This window comes from Perognathus longimembris, chromosome 11 (genome assembly GCF_023159225.1).
Source record: "Perognathus longimembris pacificus isolate PPM17 chromosome 11, ASM2315922v1, whole genome shotgun sequence".
NCBI lineage: Eukaryota > Metazoa > Chordata > Mammalia > Rodentia > Heteromyidae > Perognathus > Perognathus longimembris.
Window position 1 is genome coordinate 8,441,080 of NC_063171.1, and position 24,320 is coordinate 8,465,399.

A 24,320-nucleotide genomic window follows, 5' to 3' on the forward strand; every position below is an offset into this window, starting at 1 on the left:
GCTCAAGGCTAGCACTCTGCCACTTGAGCCACAGCGCCACTTCTGGCCGTTTTCTGTATATGTGGTGCTGGGGAATTGATCCCAGGGCCTCATGTATACGAGGCAAGCACTCTTGCCACTAGGCCATATCCCCAGCCTGTTTTTATATTCTTGATGATGGCCATCCTGACTGGAGTGAGAATTTCTAGTTTCATACCATGAAAAAGATCATCATGATCAATTTTTGTATATTTGTTCAATTTCTTTGTGGTTAAGCCACTTACTATGTGTCCTGGAGAATATTCTTCAAAATGGAAAGAATGTGAGCTTTGTTGTTGATTTGTGAATGATATGCATATATCTGTTATACTTAGTCTAATATGTATTGAAAGTCTAATGTTTCATTATTTGTTTGTTGTCCGAACTCTAGGGTTATTGCTGTATGAATAGTATTGGAATGTCCTACTCTCATTGTATCATAATCTCTCCTTTCAGATCCTCTAATATATGCTTTATATTTCCTGTGGAGTACCAACTGATGTTGAACAGATATGATAGAAATATTGCTCTTGTTACATACTCTTGATTAATTCATCCTTTATTGTCTTGTAATACCTATTGTTACTGTTTAGCAATTTTTTACATAAAGTCTATTTTGTTTAAGTTTAGTTGTATTTAGTTTTATTTGCATGGCATAAATTTCTTATTTTTCACTTTCAATCTCTGAGTGTTTTCTTTTTTATTCTTTCCATGCTGGCCTCAAATTCATGATTGTCCCACCTTTTTCCTGAGTGCTGGAATTACAGGCCTGTGCCACCATGCCAATCTCATGTTCAGTCTTATCAGTAGACTTCTCCACAGCAATACTGAAGACCAGGGAGAGTCAGGTGCTGTAACTAGGAAGAGAATCTGTTCATCAAAAATCTTTTGCCCAGTAATTTTGTCTCTCAGATGTGTGGAAGGAGAAAACTTTCCTAAACACAAGTCAGGAGAGTTCATCACCAGCAGGCCTGTGCTATATTATTTGCTAAAGGGAGTTTTTAGGTGGAAACAAAGTCTGCACATTTATAGCAGAAAATTTACAACAGTGGAATTCTTAATACTACATATTAAGATTCATAATACTCTAAGGCTGTAGCAAAGTTTGTAATTTTTATTTTCTTATACCAGGATTTGAATTCAGGGCCATGTAACTAAGTGAATATGCTTGGCTTGTTCACTCAGCTGGTGTTCAACAACTTGAGTGATACCTCTAGCCCAGAATTTTGCTTGTTGTTTTAGAGATGCAGTCATGACATCTCATATTTTCACAAGAAAACACAATCATCTCTCCACATAAGAGCTGTTACTCATTTGGAAGACACATTCAGCTAACTGAAGATATCACCATTTTTCCAAACTTAGGATATAAGGTTAATCATTGTTATATAAAATATGTTAAAGAAAATATCCATCTCTATAAGAGCAGCAACTCCAACAGTGATTAGTAAAGAGAAAAAGGGTTGTACATTGAGTGGAATGCCAACAAATTACTTTTAGGTCCAATGGTAAATTTCAGTGAGAAATTGTTCTCACTCACTGGCAAATATAAAAGCATTTCTAACATCTATTTTATCAATATAATAGTATTATGGCTTAGGAATGGATGTGTTCACTTTTGAAATCACACACACACACACAAACACACATTTCCTGAGGAAAATTTATGTAAAGGGAATGATTGAACCTGGAATTAAATCTAAAGTCTGTCTCCAAATTCATCAGTATTAAAATAATTAGTATACAGCCTTTTGAAATAAAATATTTGGTAAATATTGTAGCCAAATTGTTTAACCATATATAAAGTAATTTTAAGTATCAGAAGTAAGGGCTGGGAATGTGGCTTAGTGGTACAGTGCCTGCCTAGCATGCATGAAGCCCTGGGTTCGATTCCTCAGTACCACATAAATAGAAAAGGCCAGAAGTGGCACTGTAGCTCAAGTGGTATTGTGCTAGTATTGAGCAAGAATTGAAGCTTGCAGACATAGCCTGAGCCCTGAGTTCAATCTTCAGGACTGGCAATAAAATCACAAGTAAATTAATAAAATTATTGTTATTAGTCATTTACATGTACTGTCTTCCTTACAAAAGGGTATTTGAATTTAAATTAAAGTAATTGAGAAGAATTTTATTTTTAGTTTTAAATTTAAGAGAAACATATACTGTTCCTAAAATTATACAAAACAAGCAGGCAATAAAAAGCTGAAAATTAAAAACAGAAGTCTATAATCCTTTAAAAATACTGTAATAATTTCATATTTTCATCTTATAATATTGGATAAGATTTGTTTCATTGATTTTCTCTTACTTTGAAGAAGAGCTGAGACTCATCTTCATTTTGACATCCCCAGTAAGGTGCATTGAACAGAGGATAGGAATGCACAACTTAAAATTTGAGATCTTGGGGCTGGGAATATGGCTTAGTGTTAAGAGTGCTTAGTGTGAGGTCTTGGGAGGTAAAAAGAAAACATAAATTTACTGTAAAGCTGTGATTGCAAATAATGACATTGCAAATATAGATGCCAATGGCTATATTGACAGTGTTTGACTGAGCTGAGAGAAGTATGTTTATACATAAGTTAATATCCATAACAAATGCATGATGATCATCTTCCTCTGCAAGTCTGACAAACTGTATTCTACTGATAAAGTTTAGTATTACTGAATGCACGTGAGAACTGTTAGAAATGCAAAGTAGCAGGTGGTCAACATCTAACACTTGTGGCATGTTCAACTGCTTCTCTCTAAGATTCTTGCCATGGATCCCTTCATTTCCTTATTCCTCAGGCTGTAAATGAAAGGATTCAGCATAGGGTTGATAACTGCATAGAACACACAGATCAGTTTGTCACCCTCTGCTGAGTAGAGCCACTTGGGCCTCAGGTACCCAATCAAGCCAGTTCCATAATAGATTGTCACCACGGTCAGATGGTAAGCACACGTTGAAAAGGCTCTTGTCCTACCCTCCCCTGAGTCTGTTCTCATCACAGCCACCAAGATTCGAAGATAGGAGAGAATAATGAAGAGGAACGGCACCAGCAACTTGCAGCCCCTTGCCAGCCCCTCCTATAGCCATCATGGTTTCCACCAGGGATGTGTCTGCACAGAACATATGCAGAAGTATGGGCAACTCACAAAAAATATAGTCAACGGTGTAAGGTCCACACAGTGGGAGGATGGTGAAGTACAGAGGAGCCACTGAAGTACAAATGCCTATGATCCAGGCCCCAGACGCCAATGACACACACACAGACCACTTCATGAGGATCAGGTATCTGAGTGTGTAGAAGATGGCCACGTAGCGATCCAAGGCCATCACTGCCAGGAAAAAGCACTCAGTTGACTCCAGGAATAAGGTGAGATAGGTCTGAACAAGGCAGAATGTATAAGATATAACCTTCCTGCTTGCGAGAAAATTGAAGAGCGTCTTCAGGACCACAACTGTGCTAAAAAAAAAAAAAAAAAAAAAAAATGAGGAAAGCCAGATGACAGCTGTATTCCCTAAGCACTTTGCTAAGTAAACCAAAATGAACAAAAAGAAGAAGGGAATCTTCAACTGGGGGTAGTTCGAAAATCCCATCAGGAATAGCTCAGTGATGGTGCTGGAATTCTCATGTTCCACTTTAGCCATAGACATATGCCTGTTCAGAGGAGACAGAAACAAAAAGACATTACATAAAATTTCTAGGTTCAAATATCTCTTTTAATTCTTAAGATATAAGTGAGTTTGAAATGGAAAGAACACTTTTTGTGTGTGAAATTGCCTTGGATGTGAAAACTCCACATCACATTCTTCAAAACATTATGTGTTCTAGCAAATTACACAAGGGTGTGAGAATTTTTACTCACACCTTTACATTGCATCATAAATACTACAGAAACACTCTATAACCAACACATTAATTTTCTATCTCTTAAAAATAAAATAAAAGCCAATAAATTAAAGTGAGTTGACCAACATCTTATGTTGAAAACACGAAGCTTGAAATTATTTACATTCTCCCCAAATATGTTAAATTTTATATTTTTCCTTTAATTAATTAACTTATTAATTAATTAAATATTTTGACAAGGTGTGCAAAAGGGGTACAGTTACATAATAGGGCAGTGTGTACATTTCTTGTGACATCTTACACCCTGTTTTTCTTTCACTATCCTAGATCAGGTAGACATATATACATTATACAGTGTACCAAAAACATATAGAGTAGCCATGTGGCCTACGCCAAAGGAAATTCACCTAGGACTTTAAACCTAATGTCAAAAATAGAGTTTGTTTATCCTTGTCTTATATGAACATACATACATAGCTTTGAGCTATTGTGATCCACTGAGAGGTCTATTTTTGGCCTTTATATGTTGGGTAGTTGTTTGGTTTTAGTTACATAATGTTGAGACGCCGACCCAAACCTGTGGAATACCATTTGACAAGAAGTTTTTGGTTTCATAGACCTGGTCTCTACTGTCTCCCCCTCCCCCACCTTAGCAGTCATATATCAAGGAGATCATGCCCCTTTGTTTTCTGTGTTCTAGGCTTGTCTTGCTCAACATTATTTGTTCAAGTTCGACCATTTCCCTGCGAATACCAATATTTCACCATTTCTAATCGCTGTAGTATTCCATTGTGTATAGGTACCATATTTTTTGGATCCATTCATCTGTGGAGGGGCATCTGGGTTGTTTCCATATTTTGGCTATTGTGAATTGTGCAGCAATAAACATGGAAGTGCAGATGTCTAGGCCTTTTTCTGTTGCTGTGCTGGTACAGATCCTTTCCCATATGGTTGGCTGTCTTTCTGTTTTGGTGGCTATGTCCTTAGCTGTGCAGAAACTTTTTATTTTGTAGTAGTCCCATTTGTCGAGTCTCTCCCCTATCTGTTGTTCCCCTGGGACTCTATTCAGGAAGTTCCTTCCTGTGCCTTTAAGTTCTAGTGTCTTTCCTACTCCGTCCTTCAGTAGTTTCAAGGATTTAGATCTGATGTTGAGGTCCTTGATCCATTTCGAGTTGATCTTGGTGCATGGTGATAGGCTAGGGTCTACTTTGAGTTTTCTGCATATGGCTGCCCATTTTTCCCAGAACCAGTAGTTGAAGAGGCTATGTTTTTTCCATTGTATGTCTTTAGCTCCTTTGTTGAATATCAGCTGACTGTAAGAGTGTGGTTTTATTTCTGGGTCTTCAATTCTATTCCATTGGTCTTCAGATCTGTTTTTATACCAACAACAGGCTGTTTTTTGTTATGATGGTTCTATAATAGAGCTTGAAGTCTGGTATTGTGATTCTTCCTGAACTGCTTTTTTTGCCTAGAATTGTTTTAGCTATTCTAGGGCTTTTGCTGTTCAATATGAATTTATGGGTTGCTTTCTCTATTTCAGTGAAGAATGTAGCTGGGATCTTGATGGGGATTGCATTGAATTTGTATAACAATTTGGGCAATATGGCCATTTTCACTTTACTGATTCTGCCTACCCATGAGCATGGGAGGTCTTTCCATCTCCTTGTGTCTCCTTTGATTTCCCTTTTAGATGTTTATAGTTCTCATTAAATAGGTCCTTCATGTCTTTAGTTAGGTTGATCCCTAGGTAATTTATTCTTTTTTTAGCTACTTTAAATGATATTATTTCCATAATTTCCTTTTCTGCTTGTACATTGCTGGTGTACAAAGAAGCTGCTGACTTTCATGGATTGATTTTGTATCCTGCTACTTTGCCAAAATGGTTTATTAGGTGTAGGAGTTTGGGGACTGAGTTGTTTGGGTCCTTCACATATAAGATCATGTCATCGGTGAATAGGGATAGCTTGATTTCTTCTTTGCTGATGTGGATCCCTTTGATGTCCTCCTCTTGCCTTATTGCTATGGCTAGGGATTCCAGCACTATGTTGAAAAGAAGTGGGGAGACTGGGCATCCTTGTCTTGTTCCTCAGTTTAGGGGGAATGATTTTAGTTTCTCTCCATTTAATACGATATTAGCAGTTGGTCTGTTGTATATGGCTTTTATTGTAATTTTCTATCTATTCCTGTTTTCTCCAGAGCTTTTAATAAGTATGGATGTTGTATTTTTTCAAAGGCTTTTGGGCAACAACTGAGATAACAATGTGATTCTTGATTTTAGTTCTGTTTATGTGGTGAATTACATTAATAGATTTACGGATGTTGAACCATCTTTGTGTCTGTGGGATGAAGCCTACTTAGTTATGATGTATAATTTTCTTGATCAGTTTCTGGATCCTGTTAGCTAATATTTTATTGAGGAGCTTTGTGTCTGTGTTCATTAGTGATATTGGTCTGTAGTTCTCTTTTTTTTTTGTTGCGTCTTTGTCTGTTTTGGGGATGAGTATAATATTAGCTTCATAGAATGAGTTTGGGATTTCTCCCTCTGTTTCTATTTCGCGGGAGAGTTTGAGGCGTATTGGTATTAGCTCCTCACTAAAGGTTTTATAGAATTCATTGGTGAATCCATCTGGGCCTGGGCTTTTCTTTGTTGGGAGGCTCTTGATTACCTCTTGTATCTCACTGTAAGTTTTTAGTTTATTTAGTTGATTTATTGCTTCTTGATTCAGTTCGGGCAGTTTATACTTCTCTAAGAATTGATCAATTTCTGTAAAATTATTGTTTTTTTTAGTGAATAGAGGTTCTGGACATAGTCCTTATGATTGTTTGAATATTGTGTATTTGTTGTAATTTTTCTGGTGGAGTCCCTGATTTTCCAAATATGAGTGTCTTCTCTTCTTTTTCTTGTAAGTCTTGTGAGAGGTCTGTCAATTTTATTTATTTTCTCAAAGAACCAGCTTTTAGTTTTATTTATTTGTTGAATGTTCTTTCTATTTTCAATCAGATTTATCTCTTCTTTAATCTTTTTGATCTCTCTCTTGCTAGTCATTTTAGAGTTGATCATTTGTTGTTTCTCCAGATGTTTATGGTGTTACTTAGGTCTTCAGCTCCCTTGCTAATCCTCTGGGTGTTGCATCTGTCTCTTGGAGAGAGTGGAGTATTAAAGTCTCCCACTGTGATTGTGTTTGGGTCTATCTTGTTCTGTATTTCTGTGAGAATTTGCTTGACCTCTATGTGGGGCCTCTTTTGTTTGGTGAGTATACATTTATCACCGTGATGTCTTGATTCTGTATTTTTCTTTGTATAAATGTAGTGTCCTTCTTTGTCTTTTTGAGAAATCAGGATTGCTACTCCTGCCATTTTGGTAGGTGCATTTGCTTGGAAGATCTTGCTCCATCCTTTCATTGGGAGCCTGTTTTTGTCCTTTGCTGTAAGATGGGTCTCTTGAAGACAACAGATGGCAACTTTTTGTTTACGGATCCACTCTGTCAGTCTGCTCCTCTTTATTGGAGAGTTTATACCTTTTATATTCAAAGAGATCATGAATAAGAGTGTTTTTTTTTTCCCTTCCATTTTCCTGTTAGGCTGTTTTTCCTCTCCTTTTTTTCTTTTCTTTATTGATTGTAGTGATTTTTTATTGTTGTATTTACAACAATCTGCTTTGTACCTTCTTGTCATAAAGCTTTTTCTTCCTTTGTAAGTAACCAAAGCCATGTAGTAAATACATCATATGACACACAGCAACTAGCTGGTGAAAGAGAGAAACAGACAGCTAGATAGACAGAGACAGAAAACAGAGAAAAAAGTGAGAGAGAACTCAAGAAGAACCACAAGGCTCAGATTCTGTGTTGGAGTAAGTGTCTATGTGAAGAGAAGTTCACTTACTTTTTCAGCCTCTTGAGGTTAGGAGACCTGTTCGCCAATAGTCAATACTGGCAATGTATGAACACATTTTCCTGAGAGGGATCAAAGCTTCTAATCATTACCTCTAAAGGAGATGTCAGGAGAATCACAGCCATTCATCAACCATCACTTTTAATGCTGTCTAGTAATTGTCATTTCTTCACAATGAGCTCCTCAGCTAGGTGGGAGATAGATTATAAAGAACTGTGTTTATTAGCATGAAAATCTTGTTTTCCTGATTTTACATTGTTAATTGTAACAAGAAATTCATCCATATTCTCTTTATACCTTCCCTTATGCATCCCAATTTTATATTTACTGTCAATGGATTGAAGTAAAAGTAAATAAGATTTTTCTATGCATTACAAAACCAGAGTGGAAACTTTAATGGGTTGTATAAAATCTATTAACAGAGGCAAAGTTTTTGCTGGATTATCAAGGGAAAGTTAACTTCATTGTAAGAAAACTCAAAAAAAATTAATTATTCCACTTACTGCTAATGGTAAACAGTTCATTACTGTAATTTGTAATTCCCTACTTACATTCACATCTAACTCCATTAATTCTTGGAGAGAAACATCTCAACTTTGAGGTTCAAATTTTTCAAAGTATTTTGTTAATGATATCCTACTTTTGTTTTTTAATTTTGGTTTCTTTTCCTTGTAATTATTTAATCACATTAATTGTGCATTTGATGAGCTTCACAGTAACATCTCCATGCATGAATATGCCATGATTCCACCTTATACTCCCTGTCTACTGTTCTTTCATTGCACTGCCATCAACATCCCATGATCCATTTCCCAGCTCTAATAGTTATCTTCTATTTTCCATTTAATTTTCTTTATTTTAAATTTCTACAAATGTGATCAAACATGCTATCCCTTTATTATTATGTACAATTTACTTTCCTAAAAGTGATAAATTTGACTTTAATCCATTTCTCTACAAATAACATGCCCCCATTGTTCTTTATGGGTGAATAATAGTCCACTGTATTTGAGCACCACATTTTGTTTGGCATTCGGTTTACTGAGGAATGTTTAGACTGATTCTGTATCTTGACTATTGTAAATAGTGTCACAATAAGTAGGAGTGTGTAAATATCACTTGTATATGTGATCTTTAATCCTTCCAGTGAGTACCAATGAGTGCTGTAGCAAATGGAGGTTATATTTTTATGTATTTATTTACATATGTACATATGTATGTATGTATTTTGAGGATCCTCCATTCTGGTCTGTATGATGTCTGTCTTGCTTTACATTCCCACCAACACTGTGTAAGAGTTCCTTTGTGCTTCTATTGAAGTTTAGGGGTCTTCACTTTGCATTCATTTGAAGACTGTCATTGGTATTTTGATGGAATTGCATTGAATTTGTAGATTTCTTTTAGTTGTATGGCCATACTAACAATCTGACTGCACCAATACAGAAACACAAAAGGTTCTACCATCTCCTAGTATCTTCCTCAGTATTATTCTTGAGTGTATATGTTTTTACTTGAGATCTTTCACTCCCTGATTACATTTTGTTTGTTTTGAGACCATTAAAATGAAATTTATTTCTTGTCAATGAATTCATTATTCATATTTAGAAAGACAATCTTCAAAGGCAGATTATGCACTTAGTACTTAGCTGAGTTTGATTTTTATTCTTATTCATCTCACTTTCACTGTTACCACTTGCCTTAGTTCTTTGACTACAAGCTGAATATTGACTAATAATTTTGAGACCAGACACCCTTACTCATTCCTGATTGAAATAAAGGCTTTCATATTTTTTTTAACCATTTGACATGATGTTGGTTTGAGTTGCTGTTGTTCTTGTTTTTTTACTATACTGAAGTATAATCTTTCTGTTCCTCCGTCTGTAGGGATTCTGTCATGAAAGAATGCTTAATTATATTAAAAAATATTTTGCCTCCATTAGCTCAGAAAATTCATGTGATTTTATCTTTGATTCTATTTATATATTGTATTCTGTTTACTGATTTGTTATGCTGAGCAGTTTTTGCATTATTGGAATGAAACCAGTGTCATGGCATGTTACCTACTAATATGTTTTTAAACTCCATTTACAGTTATGTTATTGATTTCTGCATAGATATTGTTGCAAAGATTTTTGCACCTTTATTCATCAAGGATATCGTGTGTGTGTGTGTGTGTGTGTGTGTGTGTGTGTGTGTGTGTGTATCCTCATTTGGCTGAAAGAATTTTGCAAGATCTTTTTGTTTTAAGAATAGAGTGAGGAGTATTGGTATTAGTTCTTTAAAGTCAGATAAAATTCAGTAGTGAATCTTTCTTGTGCTGGGTTTTATTTCATTTGTGCAAAATAAGCTATCTGATTGGAAAATAGAATTACTATAAAGTTTTCTTATAACTTCCATGTAAAATATCTAATCTCAATGCACCTAGTGATTTTGATATGGAAATAAGCTTCCCTAATATAATACATATTAAACATTCTCAATCTGTAAATATAAATGATGTATACCAGAAATTACATTGTATTTATATCTAGATGATAAATATATGTCTATATCTATCTATCTACCTATAGATGGATATAAATATAAAGACATATTCTTCTATCTTTTGAAATTGGGCTTCACTGTCCAGAGGATGAGATTTCATAGAAACTGATGATCTCAGATCTCTTCTGTGTTTGAGATACTAATAAATCAACACAGGACAATATCACAGCCATCACCTAGAATTGCATTACACAGAAAATCAGAAATTTCACAGCCCAGGTTCCCATCAGTGAAAATCCATGAGTTAAGGAAGAGTACCCAAGTCTCTTATCAGAAAATTCTGTCTTAGCAGCCCATAACAACTTTATTATATAGAGACTGCAACAAAGCTAGGGAAGCAATTTTTCAAGAAATGTTTTAAAAATGAACACAAATGGTTTCAAGTAATATGAATAATGCATTTTATTAACTGGATATACAGACAGAAGTATATATATGTAATATCATTTTTGTGTGTATTAGTATTATTTACCTATCAGTAGATCATATATCATATTAATGATTCAGTAATCTTCAAAAGAATACAAGCAATCTGAATTCCTAAGTCTTTTGGAAAAACTTCACAATAGGCCTAGGTGGATTATATTTCCAGAATTCAGTAGTCAATGCAGTGTAAAATTTAACATAAGGAGAACTGTGCATGATTATCCCAGTTCAAATAAAGCAAGCATTTGACATTATTGAATGTATTTCATTGTTAAAGTGCTCAACAAACTTATAAAGGAAATGTTAACATAATGAATGTTCATGTATGAAAGTCCATAATCAACGTATTATTCAAAAGTGAGTAATTGAAATCATGCACATTAAGATCAGAAGCAAACAAGGATGTCTGCTATTGTCACTTCTACTCAATGTAGTATTAGATGCTGTAGTCAGTAACAATATAGAAGGGGAAAAAATAGAGTTTCCCATCCTGGAAAGGAAAATTTAAATGTTCATCACAAATTAAGTGAGCTTATATATGTAGAAAACACAAAAGATCCCACAAAACTCTTTTTCCAACTAAGAAACCAGTGCATGTTTATAATAGCCAATGATACAGAAAGAGAATGTAAGAAAACAACACTACTTACAATAACTATAAAAATTAAACAAAATAAAGTTAAATTTGTTCATTGAAGTAGATTCCTATAATGAACACACGAAAAGATTCTTACTTAAAGTGGTCATACAATGAGAGACATCATACTAAATATTTTGAATGCGCCCATACTATTCAAAGAGCCCATACTATATGCAATACAATACCTTTTCAAATCAAACTTGGTGCTGATAGCTCACAGCTGCAACCTAAGCCAATCCCAATCTAAGGAGGTGTTTTGAAGCCCACCCAGATAGATTACTTCACAGAAGAATCTTATCTCTGATGAATCAGCAAAAAGCCAGAAGTGGAGATATGGCTCAGATCACTAGTGATCTACCAAGCAAAACCAAGCCACAGTGAGAGGCTCTGAGTACAAGCTCCAGTACCAGCACACCAAAAATAAATAAGTAAATAAAATCACCATGGTATATAACAACACACATAGAAGCCCTATGTTAAGTTCATTTGAAATTTTAAGAGACCTTTGATAACTGTTATGATAGTGGATCTAAAATTTTCCACAAAGCTCATGTGTTAAAGTATTAGTCCTTCATCAGGGCATCAGTCTTCTAGAATTGAGGTTGGTGTAGTGTTGGGTCGGGGCTGGGAATATGGCCTAGTGGCAAGAGTGCTTGCCTCGTATACATGAAGCCCTACAGCACTACATATATAGAAAAGGCCAGAGTGGCACTGTGGCTCAAGTTGGCAGAGTGCTACCCTTGAGCAAAAAGAAGTTGGAAAAATCATACCAAGTGATGTGACTCAGACACAAAGAAACATAAACTCTATGGTGTCCCTCATAGGGAATAGCTAGTCCATGATTAGGCTAGTCATAAGTCATAGCAGAAGATCAAAATACTCTACCCATATGAACACATAAGATGATGCTAAGTGAACTCCATGTTATGGAAACAAGTGTTATATAATTGTTATAATTATTTTCAACATGTCATGTGAAACTGTAAAAAAAAATGTACTTCATGCCATGTAGGTGGCTTAAAAAGGGAAGAGACGACTGTGGAGAGATCTCAAGTCTATGTTTATGGAAGTCTTTATTGATAAATCTTTGGAAACCTTCTAGTGCAACGGAGATCCATGAATTTATGAATTTATTTTAGACTTATAGAATATTGGAGAACATAAAGATTGAGATATCCTATACCAACATTTTCATATTACAAACTGTCCCATTAGTTTTGTATATTATGTTACCATTGATGAATTATTATGAATAACATTAACTGATGCCCACACATAGATTTCATATTTTCCCTTATAAAAATGCATTGCAATATTTGAAAGAAGAAGAAGAAGAAGAAGAAGAAGAAGAAGAAGAAGAAGAAGAGGAGGAGGAGGAGGAGGAGGAGGAGGAGGAGGAGGAGGAGGAGGAGGAGGAGGAGGAGGAGGAGGAAAGAACATAAAGATTGAGATATCCTATACCAACATTTCCATATTACAAACTGTCACATTCGTTTTGTATATTTTGTTACCACTGATAAATTATTATGAATAACATTAACTGAAGTCCATACATAGATTTCCATCTCAATGATATTTTTCCTTACATAAATGCATTGGAATATCAAGATGAAGGAGTAGGAGAAGAAGGAGGAGGAGGAGGAGGAGGAGGAGGAGGAGGAGGAGGAGGAGGAGGAGGAGGAGAAGGAGGAGGAGAAGGAGAAGAAGAAGAAGAAGAAGAAGAAGAAGAAGAAGAAGAAGAAGAAGAAGAAGAAGAAGAAGAAGAAGAAGGCAGCAAGGACAGTGCTCAGACCCTGAGGACAAGGCCCAGAACTGGCCAAAAATTAAAAAAAAAAAAGAGTGTTGGATCATTAATTCTTTGACTTCATCAATCGATTAGTGTATTTATGAATGAATTCATAGCTTCAGGGGCTTTTGGAAGGGTGGTCTTATTATAGAAAGCAAATTCTCTCTCTGCTCCCTCAGTGCCATCAGGGGAGATGAGAACATTTTTGGTACCACATGTTTCCACCAAAATGTTCTGCCTCATCACACACTTAAAAAATAACCACTCTGGGGCTGAAAATATGGCTTAGTGGTAGACTGTTTGCCTTGTATATATGAAGCCCTGGGTTTGATACTTGAGCACCACATATATAGGAAAGGCCAGAGGTGGTGCTGTGGCTCAGTGGTAGAGTGCTAACCTGGGCCAAAAAGAAGCCAGGGACAGTGCTCAGCCACTAAATTTAAGCCCCAGGACTGGCAAAAATAAATAAATAACCATTCCAAGCAATATGGACTGATATGTCTGAAATCACGAGCCCAAACCTTTCCTTCTTTTAAGTTAATATTTGTCAGCTATTTTGTCACTGTGACTGAAACTTACACAGTATCTAAAACACCTTGATAAAGAAAAAGAAACTTGAAGCATTCACAATTCTTGATTGCAAAATACTCAGTAATTGAATTAGTGTGTCCCAGTACAAAGACACATGCTTAAACAAAATGAACAAATAAACTCATATAGATTTGTACATATGATTTTTTTCAATAACTGTGACTCAACTTTTGAACTATGAATGAACAATTGTTTTCAAAATATGGGCAGAGAAAACTAAGCAACGTCTATTTGTTATGTATTAAAATATGCAAGTGAATCAAAGGTCTGTACTTAAAGGCAATACCTGGTAGAAATGCATTATGACTCTGGATTAGTTACGAATTACTTGAGATGACAACAACAATACAGTCAAGAAGAGGAAAAATAAATATATTTAGCCTCTCTGAAATTAAAAAAAAAAAGCTTGTATAATGAAAGGACATTATTAAAAGTGAATTCAGGCCAGGCACTGTTGGTGCATGCCTGTAACTCTAGCTACTCAGGAGGCTGAAATATGAGGAGCACAGTTTCAAGCCAGCCTGGGAGGAATGTCCATGAGACTCTGATTTCTGATTAACCACCAATAAAGCTTGTAGTGGAGCTGTGGCTTAAGCATTAGCCTTGAGCAAAACAGCCGAGGGACATTGCTCAAGGCCTGCGTTCAAGGCCTAGCACCAGTGACAGTGTAAAAGGAAAAAGATAAAGGAAAGAAAAGGAAGGAAGGAAAGAAGGAAGGAAGAAAGGAAGGAAGGAAGGAGAAAGTACATTTATGAATATTTTTCAAATCATATGTCTGATGAAAATTCATATTAAAAATTTATAAGGAACCCAAACCAGGCACCAGTGGCTCACCCTTATAATCCTCCAGCTTCCATCCTGTGGGGTGCCTAGGATAATACCTGTGAGCCACTGGTGCCTGGTTTGGGTTTTTCTTAGTTATTTTTGAGACAACATTTCACTAACTTTTTGTCTAACTAAAGGCTGGGTGGGAAATGTTACTCAAGGGGTAGAGTAAGTACAAGGCCTTGAATTCAAGCCATAGCACAAGAAAGAAAGAAAGAAAGAAAGAAAGAAAGAAAGAAAGAAAGAAAGAAAGAAAGAAAGAAAGAAAGAAAGGAAGAAAGAAAGAAAGAGAGAGAGAGAAAGAAAGATAGAAAGAGAGAGAGGGAGGGAGAGAGGCAGGAAGGAAGGAAGGAAGGAAGGAAGGAAGGAAGGAAGGAAGGAAGGAAGGAAGGAAGGAAGGAAGGAAGGAGCAAGGGAGGAGGAGGGAGGGAGGGGAAGGGAGGGAGAAAGAAAGAAAAAGAGAGAAGAGGAAGGAAGAAAGAGAAGGTAGAAAGGAAGGAAAAAAAAGAGAAAGAAAGGAAGGGAGGGAGGGAGGGTATATCAAGAACTCTGAAAATTTAGGAATAAAAAAAAACACACATCTAACTGTAAAAATCAGTATACAAGTCAAGACTTAGTTTTTGTGAGAAATGGCCAAAATGTTCAATATCAGTAGTAATTGAATATAATCCTAAAGTTCAAAGAGATACCACTTTATATGTAAATAGGGCTACTATTTAAATATTAAAAGAAGGTAATAAAGTTCAGGAGGATTAGCAAAAGTTGAAACTTAATGTTGCTGATAATGGAAATATGACAATAAATATAAAAGACAAGTGAAAGTAGAAGCAATTATGACAGAGGCCTCAGTCCTAACTGCCAAGATAGAGAATACATGTGTATTGACATTCAGCAGGAAAAACACTGTTTTGCATACACTTATGACATATTGATCACTCTTTTGTCTTCTTTTTTTTTTTAATGAAATGAAATTCCATTGTCTACTATGCTATGATAGAAATAAACCTTCAAAATGATTCACTAATTATAGTGGATAAAAAAATGAATAAGCAGCAATCTACATTTTACATTTCTGTTCAGAGGTAAACAGGACCTTGTCTCAAAAATACCAAAAGTAGGGCTGGGAATATGGCCTAGTGATAAAGTGCTCACCTCATATAGATGAAACCCTGAGTTTGATTCCTCAGCACCACATATACAGAAAAAGCTGGAAGTGGTGCTGTGGCTCAAGTGGTAGAGTGCTAGCTTTGAGCAAAAACAAGCCAGGGAGTTCTCAGGCCCTGAGTTCAAGCCCCAGGACTGGCAAAGAAACAAAACAAAAATACCCAAAGCAAAATGAGCTAGAGTTGGGATTCAACAGCCAAGAAAGTTTTGAGTCTTGAGTTCATATCTCAGTACTGACAAAACAAAAGCCAGTAGGCTTCATATAAAAATGTAAGATAGTTGCCATGACTCAAGCAAGAACAAAAAAGAGTTATTGTTTACTAGAGAGAGATGTTCATTTAGGATGATGAAAAATTTCTGCATATTGATAGCAGTGACAATTATATAACAGTGTGATGCCTCTGGATTAACTCTCAAAGGGTAGAATATGAACTTTATGTACATCTTAATACCATTACATTAGAATGTAAGGATGTATGTTTAATGGGAGGCATGTGCCAATATTCATTATAAAACTCTAGATAAGTCCATGTGTAAATAAACTATAGTGAGATTACTCATTAAAACAGGTATTTGTCCACTGTTTTTAATAATTTGTCTTTCTTTCCTGTATCCTCTAGATACAGGATATCTGGGTTGTCTTCTTTGCCATTTTTGTTGCCATGTGTGGATTAACATTGCACTCATGAGAAATAAAATCACATATAAAGTTAAGAAATAATGACTGCAGATGTGAATTTCCTGAAATCACAGGCTTTCCTTGTTTTGTGAAATTAGAAGTAACATCACTGTCTTTGCTTTGTGTTCACCACCATTTCATAGAGTCTAAATAAAATGTATCAAATATGTTTTATTCATAGATTTAATTATCCTCTACACAATTACATTTATACTAGGTATTGAAGAAGTTAGCTGGAAATTTTATGTCAACGTGTTCTGTTTTGAGATGTATTTCACAATATCAAAGAATAGAAACATGTTTAATCAAACATGAAAATATTTTATCCGTCTTCTGACATTTGCTGAATTTTGCCTAGGTTGTTTGTACATATGCATGTGAAATAAACAGCCCACATTTACAAAATTACTTCAAAGAATCAAGTAAATGCAACCAATTTTACATTTGCATTCACAAGATAAAAATAACACTTAAATTTCTAGGTTATTTAATTTCCACAACCGAAATCACATAACACACACACACACACACACACACACACACACACACACACACACACACAAATTTAAATAGCCCAAAGAAGTCAGTAATACAAATATAAAACTTAAAACAGTCACCTTAATGCTTTATTCCTTAAAGTTTGTGTTATAAGAAACAAGTTTACTCAACTGTGGTAGGGAGTGTGACCCAAGTTTAAATAACAGGAAACAGCCTTGTTTGACATGGAATTTCTTCCGAGGCTCCACAACAGGGAAGAGGATAAAGGTGATCTACCTTCCTGGTTATGAGAGTGGAAAGGAAAAGGTGATCAGCTAGCCTCCAATGCAAGTGGTCAAGCAAGCAGAAACATACTGCAGAGATGGTTTTCACTAAGAGTTCAAACGCACTCTCCTACAATCACTAACTAGATGTGCATGTTTTAGTCATGAAAACAATAGCAAAATAAAACAATAACTCCACAGGCTTGCTATGACTGAGATTTTCAGTAACACTCAGAATACTGTGCAATGGCTCTAGTAATATCCTAGCAACCTGGCTAAGACAAGCCCACTCTGGAAAGATTATTATTATTACTCTGGGGTTTTTCTTACTCTTTTTTTCCTTTCAGGGATTGCAGTTGCTTATCACTTGAGTCACATCTCAAGCTCATTTTGCTTTGGAAATAGGTTCTTGCTCATTACTCCTGAGATGGCCTAAACTGTGTTATTCCTACTTACCATTCTGAACATAGTGGGATTATGGGAACATACCACCACAATCAACTTTTTTGTTGAGATAGTCATAAAATATATTGTTCAAATTGGCCCCCAAACTAAGATCTTCCTGATTTTAGCTTCCCATATATTGAAATGACAGGCATATGACTACACTCAGTTATTGATTGTGATAAGCTGTTGGGGATTCATCTTGGCCTTAAAGGGGGGAAGGGCGAGGAGAGCGCTCCCGAGACACCACCCTTCCCCCAGCCCTGGGGCAGTGTGGAAGTGAGCCACACCTATCTCCTTCTGGGTCCAGAACCTGAAGGGGTAGCTTTGAGACCATCCCCCACCTTGTGCCAGTGAGCATGTGTGCTCCCCTTTTCGCGCTTTGCCCAGAGGGTGGTACTATGGGAAGTGACATTAGCCCATGAGAGAGGTCCTTGGGAGCTGCTCTTGGATGGACAAGCTCGCCAGCCTATCGCCAGCTCATGCTCAATCCTCGTCATCACTACTATATTACTGTGAGTCCCTCCCGATTAAATTGGATTGCTCTCCGAAGTGTCTCCGAGATCCGTCTGCGCTTGGCTTCCTTGGTGGGTAAGGAGGGAGGAAAAGGGGATCTCGTTCAGCCACGTGCACATTAGGCTAGCCCATGTCCCTCGCTCCACCTTGGCCACCTGCTGGTCAGGTGCCCAGGGGAGAGGGTGGAAAGGGGAGCACTGATAAGGGAGTAAGCTTAGCATCCCTGCACCAGAGGAGGTAAATCTAGCCTGGCAATAAGCCTCTTGTATTTTTTTCCTAGATAGGCCTCAAACTTGGATCATGATAACCTTGCCTCCTAAGTATCCTTGTTTAACTTTAAATCAAAACATTTTAGGAGAATGTGACATTTCAAAAACTTGAGGAACAGGAAAATGGAATGATAATTCAATATATATTTATGTCTATCTTCCTGTTTGTATGTATGCAAGTGATACAAATAGTGGCATTTTAGATATTTAGAAATCTCTACAAAAGTATGTTAAGCCTCTGTTAAGTGATCCTGGACAGGAACTAAGAGGCCATGTGTGTTCTTCCAGGTTTCTCCCTAATATGATCATCTTAGTTGCATAGCTACAGGATAAAATGCTTTTGCCCACAGATCTTTTATAAAGATATCATGTTTGAGAGCTTAAATTTATTGCCACACATGCATATTTCTTAAGGACAACTCTAAGAAACTCCTTAACTTCCCCATTTGGGAGGTAGTATATGAAAGGGTCAACATTGCTGTCATGATAGTGTCCAGCACTGTAGCTGAAAGGAAAATTGTCCCAGAAGAACCACAGACCATAGACAAAGTCACGTAGAGCAAAAGAGTTTATTGACAGCAGGACTGGCAAGGCCAAGTTCCCACAGAGGAGAGGAAAATGGCACCTGAACTCTCTTTTAGGGGGGGTCTTTATACCCTCATGCAACTAAGGTGGGAGGTGCTCCACCTACCCCTCAGGTAGGCAGGGGTGAAGTCATATTGCCAAGGGCATAGCTTATGGGCCTGGGGACATTCTATAAGCTTACATTCCCCCCTTTGTTGTTTATTGTGTGCAGTACCAGGCAAGGGGGTATGGACGGAGGTCTTATCTTCTGGATCTACTTCCTGCTGAAAGGGGCAAGGTAGTCAGAAAGGGGAAAAAGAAGACCAGTACTGTCCAAGTTGGCTGAGGTCATAGAGGTGTTATTAATCTGCTGTGGGATCCTCTGGGTCCTCAGTGACTGGAGGGAGGCTGGGTCCCAACTTTATCCGTAGAGACAGGGGTCCAGTTGGCTTGCAGGTGTACGAGGGTGGTTCAGATAGGTATCATTTGATGTGGAGGATATAGATCCAGTGTGGATGTCCCTGAACCTATCTATACAGCTGTAGGGGTAGAGTTACTAGATAAGGCCCATCCCACTTAGCAGAAAGCTTGGTGGAACTTGATGTCTGTGGCAGGTAGTTCTTTGAAATGTACACCAGGTCCCAGCCTTAATGGAGGGCTCGGAAGATTGGTTAGCATACTTACAAAGAAAAGTATGCAGGTGCTGAAGGAGGGCAGACAGCATTCGGGGAGGGGGGGTGGGGGGAATCTGAGGCTTAAAACACGGGGGGCAAAGGTGGGCGGCCATACATCACCTCAAAAGGACTTAGCATCAAAGGCCTTCTAGGTAGAACCCACAGGCGGAGAAGGGCCAGGGATAGGAGCTTTAACCAGTCTAGGTGTAACTCAAGGAACAGCTTGGTTAAAAATCTGTTTGAGGGACCGGTTGGCATGTTCCACCTTCCCTGAGGACTGAGGGTGGTAGGGAATATGGAAGTGCCAGGAGATATTTAGAGACTTGGCCAGGAGCTGGGTTACAGAGGAGACAAATTCCAGGCTGTTGTCCATCTGGATGGAGGCTGGAAGGCCAAAGTGGGGGATTATTTCCTGTAAAAGAAGCTGAGACACAGAGGAGGCTCTTTTGTTTGTGGTGGGAAAGGCCTCTATCCATCCTGTGAAGGTGTCTACAAGAAACAGCAAGTACTTGTACTTGTGGATTGTTGGCATGTGGGTAAAATCAATTTGCCAATCCACCCCTGGGAGGTTACCTCAAGCCTGATGGGTTGGAAAAGGAGGTGAGCGCACATTGGTGTTGGGGTTCACCTTTTGGCACACCTTACAGGTTTGTGAAAGCTGTGTGAGAAATTGTATATCGGCTGGTGTTAAAGGGAGGCTCTGCTGAAGGAACTCCCTTAAGGAGCCTGTGTGAGGATGAAAAAGACAGTGTAAGTAATTTAAGAATGTCCTGTCTGGAGGGAGAGGTAGAACATTCTGTTATTGGTAGCACTAGTCCCTATTGTTTTGAGGACATAGCAGCCCGCCTGGCAGTCTCATCAGCCAGGTTGTTTCCTTCAGCTATAAAGGAGTCATCTGACCTGTGGGCTCTGCAGTGGACTATGCCAATGGCTGAGGGCAGAAAGGAGGCTTCTAAAAGCTTGTTAAAGTAGGGGCCATTTATGACTGGGGTCCCCTTGGTTGTCAGAAGCCCGCGTTCTTTCCAGATGGCTGCGTGAGAAAGAAGAGTATAGAAGGCATAGTTAGAGTCTGTATATACTGTCAGGGAGTGGCATTGTATGTAGCCCCTTGTAGGTTAGTAACTCAGAAAGGTGATGGTGGGAGAGAATAGTGAGAGCTGTGCCAAAGGTTAGTTTCTTTGATTCTTGTATCAAGACAGACGAGGCAGCCAGGGTGCAGAGGCAAGGGGCCCATCCCTGAATAGTCAGATCCAGACGTTTTGATAGGTAAGCAACCAGCGCAAATGAAGGTCCACTCTATTGGCCTAGAACACCCAATGCAAAGCCTTGATTTTCAGTTACATAAGAAGGAATGGGGGTGTAAGATCTGGCAACCTGAGGGCAGGGGCCTGTGACAGGGCCCATTGTAGCCTCCTGAAAAGGGAGATGAGAGAGGAGGGGGATAAAAGGGGTTCCTCCGGTGATCCTCTGGCTGCTTCATATAAGGGGCGAGCCAAGATAGAGTAGTTGGGGATCCAGGCCCTGAGATAGACAGCCAAGCCCAGAAAGGAGCAAAGCTCAGACTTAGTGGAGGGAGTAGGGTAGTTAGCAATCAACTGCTTTCTGGGGGTTGTAATGGCCTTGTGTGTGGGAGTAAGTTGAACTCCCAGGTAGGTCACAGACTGCTCGACAGCCTGCACCTTACTGGGTGAGACCTGGTATCCCCTGGAGGCCAGAAAGTTAAGGATTGTTACAGTATGATTGTAACACAATAGTTTGGTGGGGCTGCAAAGGAGAAGATCATCCACATATTGTATAACGGTGGATGGGCTTAAGTTCAAGTCTTCTAAGTCTCTTGTTAAGGATTGGCTAAACAAATGGGGACTGTCCCTGAACCCCTGTGGCAGCACAGTCCAGGTGAGCTGTGTTGAGATTTGGGTGACAGGGTCAGTCCATGTAAATGCAAAGAGGTCCTGAGAAGAGGGAGATATAGGGATAGTAAAGAAAGCATCTTTTAAATCTAATACTGAATAAAAGGTAACTGTTGGGGGAATTGTAGAAAGTAACGTGTAAGGGTTAGGCACAATGGGGTGTAACTGAATAACAGCAGCATTTATAAGGTGGAGGTCCTACACCAGGCGAAATGAGCCATTAGGCTTGGCCACCACTAAGATAGGTGTATTATAGGGGGAATTAGCAGGGCGTAATAACCCCTTTCTTAGTAGTTCTTGGATAATTGGCTGTAGCCCCAAGAGGCTGCAGCGGGAGAGCGAATACTGGGGTTGTGAAGGGAAGTGTCTGTGGTCCCTCAGAGAGATGTGAATGGTGGGGTAGTGTTTGGCAACAGAAGGGTTGCGGGTGTCCCACATTGTGGGATCCACTTTGGAGGCGGGGAAAGGAAACCCCAAGGAATCTTCAGGCGAGTCCACTAAAGCCATCAATAGAGAAATCATAGGGGAGGCCGAATTATTATCCTGTTCAGTCAATTGGGAGGGGCATAAGGTAATGGAGGCCCCAAATCTGGCCATAAGGTCTCTACCTAGTAACGGGATTGGGCAATGGGGAATAACAAGGAAGGAGTGGTAAAAGGTCACTCCTGAGAAAAGGCAAATAACAGGGGGTGTCTTTGGGGGCTTGTAAGGTTTACCTTCTATCTCGACTATGGTGGTTTCAGCTGGGTAGGTTTGGCCTTGAAACTCAGTGAGCACCAAATATGAAGCACCTGTGTCCACCAGAAATGAGGTCATCCTACCTGCATCCGTGATCACTACCCTGGGCTCCTGTCTGGTGATGGGAGTGGTTGGGTCCAGGAGTCCAAGGCCCCTTCAATCTTCTTCTGCAGCCAGTGCCAGAATATCGGAAGGGGGTACTGGAGCATGGGTGGATGGCCGTTGTCCCTGAGAGGATAATGGACAGTCCACAGCCCAGTGCCCTAAATTTCCACACCGGGGTCATGGCCTGGTTGGCTTCCATGGCTGTAGGCAGTCTGTGCCCTTATGGCCTCACTGGCCACATCAGTAGCATGGTTTCCTTAGGGGGCAGGATCCCTTCCAGTGCTCCCTTTTTCCACATCCATAACAGGACCCAGGTAGACCCCATCAGGAAGGGCCTGAGGCCACCAGAAAGGGCCACCAGGCTTGAGGCTGGTGGATCTTTGCTAGCATTTGGTACTTGAATTTCTGGGCTTTGTCCTCCCTGCTATGGTACACCTTAAAGGCCACCTCCATAGCCTGACCCGCGGGTGTTAGCGGCCCCTTTTCTATTGCTTTAAGCTTGGCTCAAATATCCGGGACTGCTTGGTTAATGAAATGAGTCATTAAGCAGCATTGTCCATCAACGGACTCTGGGTCTACGTTAGTATATTGCAGGAGAGTCTGACATAATCTAGCCCAAAAGGCCGATGGGTTCTCATCTCTATCCTGTATTACCTTAGTCATTTTGTCATAATTAATGGCTTTGCGGCCTGCCTGTTTGAGACCCTCCATCACACAGGTAATAAAACGATTCCGGCTTTGACGGCCATCCTGGGAATTGTAATCCCAGTGGGGCTCCCAGGCCGGCACAGCTTCCGTCCCAATTGGGTGATCTGGGGTGGTTTGGTGGGCCTCGTCAGCATAGCAGTGGGCTTTTTCCAAAACCTCCCTCTGTTCCCCTGGCATTAGTGTGCCGCTCAAGATTACATACACATCATGCCATGTTACCTCATATGATTGGAGCACACACCATAGTTCCTTGATGTAACTAGTGGGATTGGCGGAAAAAGACCCCAGGCGGGCTCAACCTGGGATAAATCATTTAGCGAAAAAGGAACATGCACCCAAACTATACCTTCTGCCCCCGCCACATTGCGTAAGGGGAGTAGGGGAGCTGGGGCAGAGCGATTGGAACCTTGAGCTGTTTGGTTTTGGGCAAGCGCGGCACCCAGTGTATCCACAAGACATGTAAGGTGTTCCACGGCATCGCTTTGTCTGTTGCCCGGTGTCTGTTTTTCCGTGGAGTTGCCTTTTTCTTTTGCAGGGTCCTGAGGTGGGAAAGGGGGTGCTGACAGAGAGGAGCTTTGGTTACAGCATGTACAGGAGTGGGTAACCGGAGGACTGAAGTTGGGCATTGGAGATGCTGAAGGAGGAAGTCCCGCCCCCTGGGGCGGAAGTCCCATCCCATGCAGCAGAAGTCCTGCCTTCGAGGGCAGAGGTCCCGCCTCCTGGGATGGAAGTCCCGCCTCCTGGGACGGAAGTGCCCCCTACCCTGGCTGATGTCCTACCGAAATGGGAGGAGGGGTTGCTGCACGTGTCCAGTGTGGCGGCAACTCATCCGTGGGTTCTGGAAAAGAATCTGGGTTATGTGGCAGCGGCCTCGTGGCTAGAAGTATTGGAGTAGGTGAATGTGAGGTCCCAGGAATAAGTTTACAGTAGAGGAAAGAGAACGCCTCTATGTAGCTGGCCTCCATTAGCTTGCCTGAACGCTTGCAGTAGTTGGCGAGATCCTGTGTAATATCAGGATCCAGTGTCCCATTAATGGGCAACGTGGACTGATTTTCCAATGGATATTGGGGCCAGATTTTATTGCATAATCATATAAGCTCTTCAGGGTCAATGTCAGACTCAAGTTTTAGAACTTTTAGGTTGTCTAGGAGACAGCCCAGGGGAGAGTCCTGAGGAATATTAGACTGTGCCCCTCCCATGGTAAGTGATTAGCAGAGCTGAGGAGTTAATACCA

The 24,320-nt window shown here is 39.3% G+C and overlaps 1 protein-coding gene across 1 annotated transcript; it reads right to left on the minus strand.

The window, feature by feature from the left end:
- Positions 1-2,748: 2,748 nt before the first annotated feature.
- On the minus strand, positions 2,749-22,351 carry LOC125359858. The gene is given in 5 exon segments (XM_048357729.1): positions 2,749-3,063; positions 3,065-3,716; positions 20,271-20,351; positions 20,472-20,655; positions 21,754-22,351. Coding segments are annotated over 5 exon segments (1,830 nt in total).
- Positions 22,352-24,320: the final 1,969 nt, after the last annotated feature.